This window comes from Eufriesea mexicana, unplaced genomic scaffold, assembly GCF_001483705.2.
Source record: "Eufriesea mexicana isolate 0111107269 unplaced genomic scaffold, ASM148370v2 scaffold294, whole genome shotgun sequence".
Lineage (NCBI taxonomy): Eukaryota > Metazoa > Arthropoda > Insecta > Hymenoptera > Apidae > Eufriesea > Eufriesea mexicana.
In genome coordinates this window covers 1,533,690-1,546,034 of record NW_016908489.1, presented here as the reverse complement: position 1 = coordinate 1,546,034, position 12,345 = coordinate 1,533,690, and the positions used below count along the sequence as shown (strand labels likewise).

Here is a 12,345-nt window from a genome sequence, read left to right as displayed (position 1 = left end):
TTTTAAGTATACCAATTAAATTAATAAAATGTATAAAAATTTATCACATATCTTAAAATACAAAAAATGGAAATAGTTGAACCAATTTACAAAGAGTTGTAAGTTTATATTGCGATTGTAGGTATTCTTTCTTAATGTTGTATTTTATTGTTATGTTATATTTTTGGGATATAACTAATTCGTTATTTTTCTTAAAGCTTTTAATACATATATTAATTTTTACAATGGACGATGTATATAAATTTTACGATAGCAATGCATCAGCAAAGATACGAATAAAGCAATATTTTGAGAACTATGAGAAAGTGGTAGCTAATTATATTATATCTACGGCAAAAGATAAAGATAATTTAATGCCAATGATGGAAGTTCAACTTGACGAGGAGGAAATGTCTATGTTAACGCACTATTGCAGGTTTGCTATCATTTGTAAACTTTAAATTTTTGAAATTGTTCTGTAATAATGTAGAATAATTTTTAGTATTGATAATCTAACAGTGAAAGGAGAGGCTCCAAAACTAGCTAATAACAGAAAAATGAGGAAAAAGGAAGTGTTTGATGCTCAGAAACCAGAAGATATAGACTTACAGACTATTCAAAAATTAAAACAAAGATTAGAAGTTAAAGATGCAAAACGACCATACTATAAATACCGAAGCGAATTATTTATAGTAAATATCAGAACTGAAATGAAAGAGCTAATATAATTTGTAGACAACTTATATTTTGTTTTTCAGAATTATAACAAGAAAGAAGAAAAACCTGAAGAATGTGCTGTTCCAGGCCAAGATATTCTTATTTTTATTAGAGTTTATCATCCTTTTACACTACGTCCAAGAAACACACCAAAACGAGAATGTGGTTCAGTGCTTCGGCTAAATAATGTTATAGCTGTATTAGGCTCTCAAACACTTGCTCAACTGCGAGATAAAATATCTTGCATTGCTGATTACAGTATTTCTAAAGAATGTAGCAATAACTTAGATAATGCAATAGGACCTATGGCAAAGGTAATTTATTCTTTTAAAGTATTTAAATTGTATGGCATTTATAATTCAAAGTATTTTTTATTATTTAAGGATGTTTACCGATCAGGATTTTTTTTCATCGAAGATACTTTTTATAATGATACTAGATACCCAACAAATATTGACTACAGTAAAGTAATCATTGATTGGGCAAAAAGAAGGCCAACATTGGGACCTTTTAAAACTGCTATAATGGAAGATTGTAGGATAGATTCATTGTGTGTAAGATTTGGTTTTCCATGGGTGTACAAGCATCAAGGTGGTTGTGAACATTTAATTGTGTTTAGTGATGCTAGGTAATTTAATGCTATCACGTATAAATTAAACATTTTTAAATATATTTACTTAAGTTCGATCTAATTCTTTTTTTATTAACTTTAGGTTCATTAACTGCGATGATGAATTAGCAGTATCTGAGTATCCAAGGATAGTTAGATTAAGACCTCTGGCTTCAAAATTCTGTTTAATATGTGGAGTATTCAATGTTCGGTGGATTACAATGGAACATGAAAGAATACCACATAATCCCTGTTTCTTTTGCGACTCTTGTTTTAAATCCTACAACTATATTGATGGTAAAAAAGTTGGAAAATTCGAGGCGTACGCATATCCACGGAATATCGAGGCTGTGAAAGGAATAATAGACATATAAATATATCAAACTCGATTTTTTTTCTCTAGGAAATAAATTATTTTATTGGAGATCTCAAAGAATATAACTTTCTCAAATTCTCCTTTGCACTATTTAGTTCTGGTTTAACTTCTAATGCTTTTTTGTACATATTTTCTGCTTCCTGAAATTTGTTCCATCTATGATATAATACACCCAAATTCGTATAAAACATAGCATCTTTAGGATTCTTGGCGATTGCATTTTTAAAATATATTTCTGCCTCTACAAAATTCCCTATTTTCCCCAATATATTTGCAATGTTGAAGTGAATAGAGGCATCATCTGGTAAATATTGTAAAGCTTGATTTGCTATTTTAAGTGCATCTTCACGTGTACCTAAAAAATTATATTTACTGCATTCGTATCGCGATGAAAATATCTTCCTATATTACCTAAATCATCAAGAAGTAATATCATATTAGTCCATGCTCTTCTATGTGTACTTCTTTGTCTAGTAGCAGATTCCCAAGCTATCAATGCTTTGTTGTAATCTTTTTGTTCCAAGTACTACAAACACACTTACTTAGAATTTGCATATATTTTCTTTTCAACTTTTAATTCATATTACTAACCAACACACCCAAATTATAAAAACAATCAGGATATTTGCTCCTGTGAGACAAAGCAGTTAAATAACTTTTTTCTGATTCTTCGTATCTCTTTAGTGTTGACAAAACAATCCCTAAGTTCATCCATGCTGTGGCAAAGTCTTCCCTAAAATTCACAACTCGGTGACACTATGTTTCTGAGTAAAAAATTTTAGTTAAGTCTATATTAAGCTTTTGCATGTTCTAATATTTCAAATAGTCAGATATATTTAGACTTACTGCAACTCAATAGCGCGCTTAAACAAGGTTTCTGCTTCCAAATACTTTCCTTGGTTTTTAAGTAAATTTCCAAGATTGTTCATAGCTTGAGCATAGGTGGGATTCAATCTATTATATGAGTAGTAAAAGATAATTTTTCTTTTAACTTATTTGATTTTTGTAATTTATTTATACTTTAACAATTTATACCTTAAAGCTTCCTCGTATTCATATTGAGCTAACATGAAGTTTCCTGCATCAGCTGCATTTTTTGCAATATTATAGTGTACTTTTGCATTTAATGGACAAACGTCTAATGCTGATCGAAATAGCGTAGTTTCAGTTCTCCACTGGTCACTTCTCATCCATGATTTCATAAAAAATAACGAAATTAAAGCTACATATGCCAGCAACAAATATTGCACACGAACACGATTACAAAGCTTTTGTAATCCTGTAATAAATAAAAGACAGTAACCAGCAGAGGGAATATATAGTGTTCTCTCTGCTAAAACGAAACCAACATTAAAAAAAATATTGCTGGCTGGAAGAAATGGAATAACAAGCAGTGTCAGTCCCATAATTGAATATCTGTAATATCAGGAATTTTTTTACTGTCTTATTTTATTACTTTATAATATTATAAAATATGTAATTACCTTAAAAATTTGTCTTGATTAGAATTAAAAGTATATATAAACAGTGCACCAAATATTAGCCAAAATAAGAGAACATAGAGTATTCTTTTATCGCTAGAATGAATTAAAGGTATACATCCCATTGACCAATCAAAGCATAGCCATTCTGGACATATTAATAGCCACATATTTAAACAATAAATATAATTGTAATTTAATATTCGTAAAAATATACTGTCCATAAATGATGCTGGATTATCCACAGATTGAAAAATTGGAGTTTTAAACCCCATTATACTAAATCTTGAAATTATGAGTGTTAAGCTAGATGCAAAAAGTATAAAGAGTCTGATTAATAATTTTTGTCTTTGCTTAATAAAATTCTTTACTTGCTCGTATGAAGATTTTGATGTTATAAACCAAACTATATTAAATGGAAACAACTTGTTGACTATTATAATATCATATATACAACAAATTCCCTGAAATGAGAATATTACTATTATTATTCCTTTATGTTAATTGATGAACAAGTTATTTCTTACCACTGCAGTAATTCCTATTTCTTTGCACAACATCGATGTTCCAATAGATATAATACAACCACACATACTGAACCATCTATACAATAATCTTCTTGCATAGATCGAGTAGTAATAAAGTATAATAGATATCCACATAAATAAAGCGCATAATAATTCTGCTCTGCCTACGATACTTGAAACCTATGCATTTAAACAAATTAAAGTCATAATAGATAAATATTTTTTTCTTAGAAACAAGCAAATGCAAATATTATAATCACATACAGCTTCTGTATGCACTGGATGAACAGCAAATAATGCAGTAGCATAAAATGCAGTGTTTCTTTCTTTTGAGCCTAAAAGTATATTAAATACTGATAACATTAACATAGAAACAATGATATGCAGTATTATATTCACTATGTGATAGTCCTGAGCTATCAAACTTCCACGAAGCCAAAAATGTAATCTATAAATAATATAATTTAGTTAAAAATGATAATTACATACATTATTTCATATTTAAAAGATGCTACCTAAAAGATAAAATTGTAAGTGGTCTATATGATTTATGACTTCGCTTATGTATCAGTCTTGTACCCCAAAAATCATTTTTGAATACGTCCATCAAAGGAGTAGTTTGTACATCTTCATTATGTACAATGGCTTCTGAGTCATCAAATACAAATTCACCATTGTAACTGTTAGCAAAACACAGAGATAATGCAGCAATTATAAGTAATGAAAGTGGTAATGGAACATCTGTAAAAATTAAAATACTATTAACTCTGCTTAATATATCAAATGCAGTAACATACGGAAATATTCATTTACCTGGTAATTTGTAATTTGTTTTTAATGACATATTGTTCCTTGTTTACACGAATTTTATCTAATATTCATCTTTAATTTTCACATGACTGTACTTTTTAGTTTAAAGCTACTGCATGTTTTCGACATAAGAATTTTTGTATTAGATGGTCCAACTTTATCATTTTTTTATCATTCTCAATATTACCGATCAAGTATAGAATACAATTGTAACACTAATAAATAGTCGAAATTAAAACTAAATGCGATTATGAAGTGATAGAAAAGGTATACAGATTGTTACATTTAATTGTTAGCACAATATTAAATTATTATATTACAGGCAAGGTAAAGAATACACCTAACATTATACAAATATCGCAGCCCAATTTTGACTGCCTTATCGACCTAAAAATATGAGACTGATCATAGTGCCCTCTGAACAAGAACAACAGCTATTAGAGAACTATTTTTCGAAATGATACGTAAATCTTAAAATCTTATTTCACAAAAGTATAAATATACTTACAAATAACGCAAATTCTATAAATTGTTTGATTTGTTATTAATAACACATTGCACAAAGCACGAATTTATGAAGAAAGTGAAAAAAGATTAACGAATTATTGATCATTATAGTAGACAAATAATTATCAGCAGAATAGGCAACGATCGGAAATTTTCGTTGACCTTTCGAGTTCTGACTATGTAAAAATCACGCGGTAATTTACGCGGAAGTGTTAGTAATTTTGCTTTCTTGCAATCGTTTCAAGTTGGATAAGGGTACTTTTGATATGACTTACACCAGGGTTTCATGTTCTGTTTGCGTAGCCATCTTCACGTGATGAGGACTAGAAATTGGCATTATTTTTCAAAGAAAAATTTATTACTAACAACGAGAGAGCAAGTCCTTCGGGTCACCGATTTAGTTGAAACTTTGCAGGTTTGTAGATTTTATCATGCAGTTTAAGAATATATATCATTACAGCCGCAACTATTCAATATATATGATTAAAATTTTATTATACTTTAATTATTGATTTATTTCCAATAATTGACTACTGAGGTTATGGCGTAACGGAGACATTCGAAAATTCCTATGGCGAAAGTCCGGGGTTCGGTTCTCTGTCCTATATTTTTTGGTAGTCTTTTTCAATCTATTTTTTATTTTATATTCATTTTTCGCCTATGAAAACATTGTAAATAAAAGATTGTAAATAAAATTTCTTAATAAAAAAATTTATTTTTTACGTTTTCTTATGCTAGTATATATTTATTAAAAAATAATAAGAATGCTATGTAAGAAAAACACTTTTCTATAGCAATTTTATTTACTATGGAAAGAAAACAAAAATATAAATAATCATTAGATACAGGAAATACAAAACCTTTCGCTCAGGTAAGTATTAATTATTAAATTAAACATCGTATAAGAATATTGCCAATAATTCCAACTTTGCTGCGCAGCTATAAATGTTCATAAATTAATTACAAAAACTTGGAAATTTATTAATTGTTTACTGTCGAATTGATTTCTAGTATCCAGTTCGAATAAAAATTTGTTCGACTACGATCAGCGCCAACTATGATTTGAGCTCAAAAATGAAGAAAGTAATAGGAATATAGAATAGGCAAGGAGGTCGTCGAAGAGCTGGTCAAAAAATTGCTAAACTATTGACTATTACTAGTACATATAACTTCTATGTCTTAAAGTGCCTATAATTTGCAATCTATAATTTGCAGAAATTTGATAAATTGTTACACTTGTTGTTAATAACAAATTAATATTGCTAGTAACAAATTCTCTGTAACGTATATTAAAGATAAAACTCAAAAATATTAATAAATTTTCGGTTATTACTTGACAAATATCATACTAATGTTAAAATGTGCCTATAATTTGGAAAAGATTTATTAATTAATACACTTATTGTTAATAACAAATTGTTCACAACGTAAATTTATAGTACAAATGGAAAAATTACTAAATTATAGGCTATTACTAGTATATATAATGTATTTGTGCAAAATTTGCACAAAGCTGATAAATTCTACATTTATTGTTAATAACAAATTAAAATTAATAATAACAAATATTTTTCAACGTATATTAACGATAAAAGTAAAAAAGTTAATGAATTATTAAATCCTACTTAAACAAACAACCTATTCGTGTTAAAATGTATCCATAACTTACAAAAAGTTAATAAATCATTAAATTTATTGCTAATAACAAATTAAAATTGTTGATAACAAATAGTTGGCAAAGTATATTAGCGATAAAAGTCAAAAAAGTTAATAAATTATTAGCTACTACAGCGAAAAAGTAACTTTTTAAAGGAATCGGTAGAGTTCGGAAATTTTCGCCGATCTTCGGCCGGCCGCCGCTATATAAGGGGCCCGCGTGCAGGCTTGAGCCAGTTGTCGGTTCGACTTCGGGGGGTTCGCGTTAATATTCTTTCTTTCTGTTTCAGGTTTTAATTATCTTTCTTTTCTTTCAGATTCTATTTCTTTTATTCTAGATTTTATTGTTTATGCATTCAAGTGTTTCGAACAATATGCGAATGCTTCGTCGTTGGTTTATTTGCATATCATCGTTGGCTTGATCAATGGCTATTCAATGGCTATTGTCCACTCTCTTAAATAATTTAACAATAATTTCTTCTTTCAGGTACTAATTATTTTTTGTTTCAGGTTTTAATTATCTTTCTTCTTCCAGATTTTATTTCTTTCATTCTATTTGACTTTGTTTCAGCATTCGAGTATTTCGTACAATATTCGAATGCTTCGTCGTTGGTTTACTTATGTCTCATCGTTGGCTAAATCTTTCCTTTCACAAATTTTACGACTTCCGTTCGATTTGTTTTCGTTAGAGCGTTCGAGTATTTCGTATAATACTCGAGCGCTTCCTCGTTGGTATGTTTATATCTCACCGTTGGAATGTTTCTGTCTCGTAGTTATGTTGCTCAGGTCTCGTCGTTGGCTTGCTCGTTCCATTTGGTTATTATCCTTGATGGTTTCCTCGTACTAATCCCTTTCCTTTCAGCTACATATTAACAATAATATATTCTGTTTTAGCTTTTAGGTTTCTCAAGATTCTGTTTGCGACACATCAATGAACGATGCGTGCGTTTACTTTTAAGTAATCATAAGATAGATCCATAGACTAAGTATCATGTGCGCGCTATCTGTACAAAGGTAAGCTACCTAACTTGGAGCGAAATTTATAAATTCTCTATCATTTTCTTATCCCCCTCGTTTAGCAAATAGAACATAATTGTTCTCGCGATAATCGCGATCGTTCGTAAGTACCGACTAGCCTACGCGACGTGCTCTCGTGTACTCGATAAGTACATGCTTCGTAAGTCATCCTCACGACTCGTCTCCGACACTCATTTCCAGTCACTGTCAATCTCGTCATGCATCGGGTTCCAGGGTGACCCCCTCGGATCAGTGCGTCTTCTGACCTCGACGGGGCGGTCCGCTGCCTAAGTCGTACGCGACTGGGGCTCGGGCACATGCTGGCTGACGGACTAGTACCATCTACGGTTAGACCACAGGGATGATTAAGTTCTACCCCGTGTGGCTGGGATGCGAAGTGTCTGTCTTGGCCGGCAACCGCCCAGCAGGGCCCTCGCGTTGACACTAGAAGTTTCATTGGTTCAGGGACTATCCTTGGTCCACGTGTAAGTCTTGGCGAGTGCGACAGTGACTGGAATTGAGCTAGGCCCGATCGGGAGGGTGCCGAGGTATGAAGTTATCTCTGTACACGGGAGTACATCGCCTAGGCTAGTCGGTCTTTCGAATAATCGCGAACTCGTTCGGGCGCGTCGCGATTTTCTATTAGCTCGCGTGTTTGATATTTCATTCCCTATTTTTATGGGAACTTGAAAATATCTTAGCGTTGCGACAGTAGAGTTTCAGTATACCGAACCGAAACCCCTTTTGTAAGACACGAAATATAATAAAGTGTCAGTAGAGTCATTTTAACTTAATTCGCTCCAAGTTAGATTAGGGTACCTTTGATACAGGTAGCGCCAGCAGGCTGCGCCACTAGGGCGCATGTCGGGTCTCGATGCGTAGCCACCTCCACGTGGTGAGACCTGGTAATTGGTATCGTTTTCCTTTAGGAAACGATATCAAGCTAAGAGTTACGCACAAAGTGTATAACATATGTCCTATCTCTTGTGAATTTTCACTGTTCCGTTTGAACTTTGAAGGCAAAGAGTAGGCGAAATTTGCATGACAAATACTTTGACAGTAAGAAATTAACAAATTACTCAATTTCTACGATTAATTTAATAACTTTTATAGCTGGATCGCAAAGCTGTATCTTTGGGCAACATTCTCATGAAATTTTTGCATATAATTTGGTGCTAACCAATTTATTATTATTAATTACTTGACTGCGTCCGGGATTTCACAACGGTCGGCTCGATTGTCCATCGAAATAATTAATTGTGAACAAAACTAGTAGTAAAATATGAACACAAATGATATGGAAATATTCCCAAGGATTTTATTTTTATATGTGCACATATAATTTGTAAATTAATTGCATAGAAGATTGTAATTAATGGAAAACCAATATTATTATCAACATGAGTTGGAACACTGGGAAATAAATGCACGTAACTAATTAATTTAGAAGAAATGAATATTCAAAATTATATTAGAATGTTCGTAAAGGACGCGCCTTTACAATACAAGTATAAAAGTTGATAAATAAGTCGCAAAAATTGTGTAATTTGTTAATTTTTTAATGCCGAATGAAAATTTAGGAAACAGCGGTAGGTGCTATCTATAATTTTACACTGGAAATTTGTGTTCCAGTGAGAAATAAAGGTTGGCGCTAACGGAGCACAAGCTTCCAGTGCAAAGTCATAGGTTTAAAGTCATAGGTGACACCTACCCCAGTTTCCTAAATTTTCATTCGGCATTAGGAAATTAACAAATTACACAATTTCTGCGATTAATATATGAACTTTTATACTTGCATCGTAAAGAGGCGTCCTTTACAAGCTTTTTAATATAATTTTCTATATTAATTTCTTCCTAATTAATTAATTACAAGTAATTATTCTCCGAATGTTCGAACTGAGTTGAATATATTATTGGTTTTTCATTAATTACTATCTTCTATGCATTTAATTTATAAATTACATGCGCACATTGTATAAATAACATCCTTGGGAATATTCTCATATGATTTTTGTTCGTATTTTACTTCTAGTTTTGCTCATAATTAATTAATTTCATGAAGAATCGTGCCGATCGTTGTGGTGAAATCGCGGACAACATCAAGTAATTATTAATAACAAACTAAATACCATTAAATTATGTGCAGAAATTGCATAAGAATGTTGCCCAAAGATCCAGCTGTCTGATCCAATTATAAAAGTTCATAAATTAATCGCAGAAAACGAGTAAATTGTCAATTTTCCAATTGCCGAAACATCCATCCTTTTCTAGTCGCTCGCTGTCCTTGTCACAAGGACAATACTTTTACAGTCTATATGGACAATATTTTTGCCGCTTCAGTGGACAATACTTTTGCCGTTTCTGGACAATACTTTTGCCGCCTCTGGACAAAACTTTTGCCGCTTCGGTGGACAATACTTTTGCCGCTTCTGCAGACAATACCTTTGCAACTCGGCCGTTAAATTTTCGACCGATTTCGCGACTTTGAATTAGGATAACATAGCATGATAGGAGGTTGCTCGACGAGACATTTCCAAGAAATTACGTCATTTCCAAGAATTCTCAGGCAACGCTTCTGTAGCCTGGCCGTAAAATTTTCGGGCGATTTCACGGTTTTGTATCAGGATAACATAACATGATAGGAGGTTGCTCGACGAGACAATTCCAAGAAGTGACGTCATTTCCTAGAATTCTCGAGCGGTACTTTTGCGGCCTCGGCGAGAATTTTTCGACCGATTTCGCGACTTTGTACTAGGATAACATAACATGATAGGAGGTCGCTCGACGAGACAGTTCCAAGAAGTGACGTCATTTCCTAGAATTCTCGAGCGATACTTTTGCGGCCTCGGCAAGAATTTTTCGACCGATTTCGCGACTTTGTACTAGGATAACATAACATGATAGGAGGTCGCTCGCCGCGACAGTTCCAAGAAATGACGTCATTTCCAAGAATTCTCTGGACAATAATTTTGCAACACGGCGAGAAATTTTCAGTCAATTTTGTCGCTTTGTATTAGGGTAACATAACATGATAGGAGGTTGCTCGCCGACCTATTTCATGATTTTACATCATCTCTAACAATTCTCTGGACAATACCTTTTCTACTTTGTAGTACATTTTAATAATTTTACTTACCTTATACTTACCTTGCTTACTTACCTTCCCTTACTTGGATTCCTTTCCTTACTTACAAGGAGTGTGCAAGTCCTTCGGATGACCGATTTAGTTGAAACTTTACAGCTTTGTAGATATCGTCATGCAGTTTAAGAAAATATATTATTATAGCTGCAATTACTAAATAGTTTTTAAGATATTTGCGATTAAAGTTTTATTACAACATGAATTAAATATTTATTTCCAATGTGTTTCAAGTTATGTTGTAGCGTAACTGGGATGATCGAGAATTGAATAATGAAGGACCGGGGTTCGATTCCCGTCCATGATTTTGATAATTTTTTTAAATATATTTTTTGTTTTGTATTTATTTTTCGCCTATGAAAACATTTTAAATACACAATTATAAATAAAATTTCTTAATTAGAAAAATTATTTTTTGTGCTTTTTTATGCTAGTATATATTTATTACAAAATAATAAGAATATTATGCAAGAAAAATACTTTTCTATAGCAATCTTATTTACTACAGGAAATACAAAGCTATCGCTCGTGTAAGTATTAATTATTAAATTAAACATTGTATAAGAATGTTGCCTATAATTCCAACTTTGCTGTGCAGCTATAAATGTTCATAAATTAATCAGAAAAGCTTGGAAATTTATTAATTTTCTACTGCCGAATAAAATAAAAATTTTACCGCCTACGATCAGCGCCATCTATGATTTGACTAAAAAATCAAGAAAGGGATAGGAATATAGAATAGGTGAGGAGGTCACTGAAGAGCTCGTCACGTGGCAGACAAGGACAGAGAGGGTATAGAAAAGGATAGAATGGCTCCGGCAGTGAAAAATTAATTAATTACTCAATTCTGTAATTAATTTATGAACTTTTATAATTTCATTGCAAAGCTGGAACTCCAGGCTACATTCTTATATAATTTTCATAAAGAATTTAACTTTAAATTGTTAGTTATTAATTTTTGTTTGACGGCGTCTATGATTTCGTAACGGCGGCCATCACGATCTTCCGTGAAAATATTTAATACTAACCGAAACTAGAATCAAAATGTGATCAAAAGTTATATGAGAAGATTCGCAAGGACATTGTTTTAATAGTGAGTGCTTAAAGTTTCATAAATTAATTGAGTAAGGGATGGTAATTAATGAAAAACCAATGGCGTCTTCGACAATCTTCGATAACAATTCAAACACTGCGCAGAACAATTATTAATAATTAATTAATTGGGGACAAATTTCTATCCAAAAGTATATGTGAAAGTTCTTAGAGAATCTGCCTTTACGATGCAGTTATAAAAGTTCATAAATTATTCATGGATATTGAGTAATTAGTGAATTTTCCATTGCCGATTTGATTTATTAAAATATATTCAGAGCACATAACCAGAGTTAGTAAACTGACATCAGAGCCATCTATGATTTTAGACTCGAAGCTGAAGTTCCGCAACGAGAACATAGATGGCTCTGATATCAGTTTACTAACTCTGGTTATGTGCTCCGAATATATTTTAATAAATCAAATCGGCAATG

At 31.9% G+C, this 12,345-nt stretch overlaps 2 protein-coding genes across 3 annotated transcripts; one reads left to right on the top strand and one right to left on the bottom strand.

Annotated features, from left to right (window-relative positions):
- Positions 1 to 44: 44 nt before the first annotated feature.
- On the top strand, positions 45 to 1,711 carry Pbp49 (proximal sequence element A Pbp49). 2 transcript variants are annotated; one of them, XM_017911878.1, is made up of 6 exons: positions 45 to 117; positions 198 to 415; positions 482 to 671; positions 738 to 1,010; positions 1,080 to 1,324; positions 1,410 to 1,680. In XM_017911878.1, exons 2-6 carry the CDS (start codon positions 225 to 227, stop codon positions 1,678 to 1,680), a joined length of 1,170 nt encoding a protein of 389 aa, XP_017767367.1. In that variant the 5' UTR covers positions 45 to 117; positions 198 to 224. The 2 variants fall into 2 exon arrangements, with proteins under 2 accessions (XP_017767367.1, XP_017767368.1); XM_017911879.1 differs by lacking the exon at positions 45 to 117 and having other exon boundaries at positions 225 to 415; positions 1,410 to 1,711.
- A 6-nt stretch (positions 1,712 to 1,717) lies between these two features.
- On the bottom strand, positions 1,718 to 4,557 carry LOC108555979 (transmembrane and TPR repeat-containing protein 4). Its single transcript, XM_017911877.1, has 10 exons — positions 4,504 to 4,557; positions 4,206 to 4,431; positions 3,955 to 4,138; positions 3,691 to 3,870; positions 3,167 to 3,627; positions 2,718 to 3,098; positions 2,529 to 2,636; positions 2,274 to 2,415; positions 2,094 to 2,208; positions 1,718 to 2,037 (listed from the first exon to the last, which is right to left on the bottom strand). Exons 1-10 carry the CDS (start codon positions 4,532 to 4,534, stop codon positions 1,718 to 1,720), a joined length of 2,148 nt encoding a protein of 715 aa, XP_017767366.1. The 5' UTR covers positions 4,535 to 4,557.
- Positions 4,558 to 12,345: the final 7,788 nt, after the last annotated feature.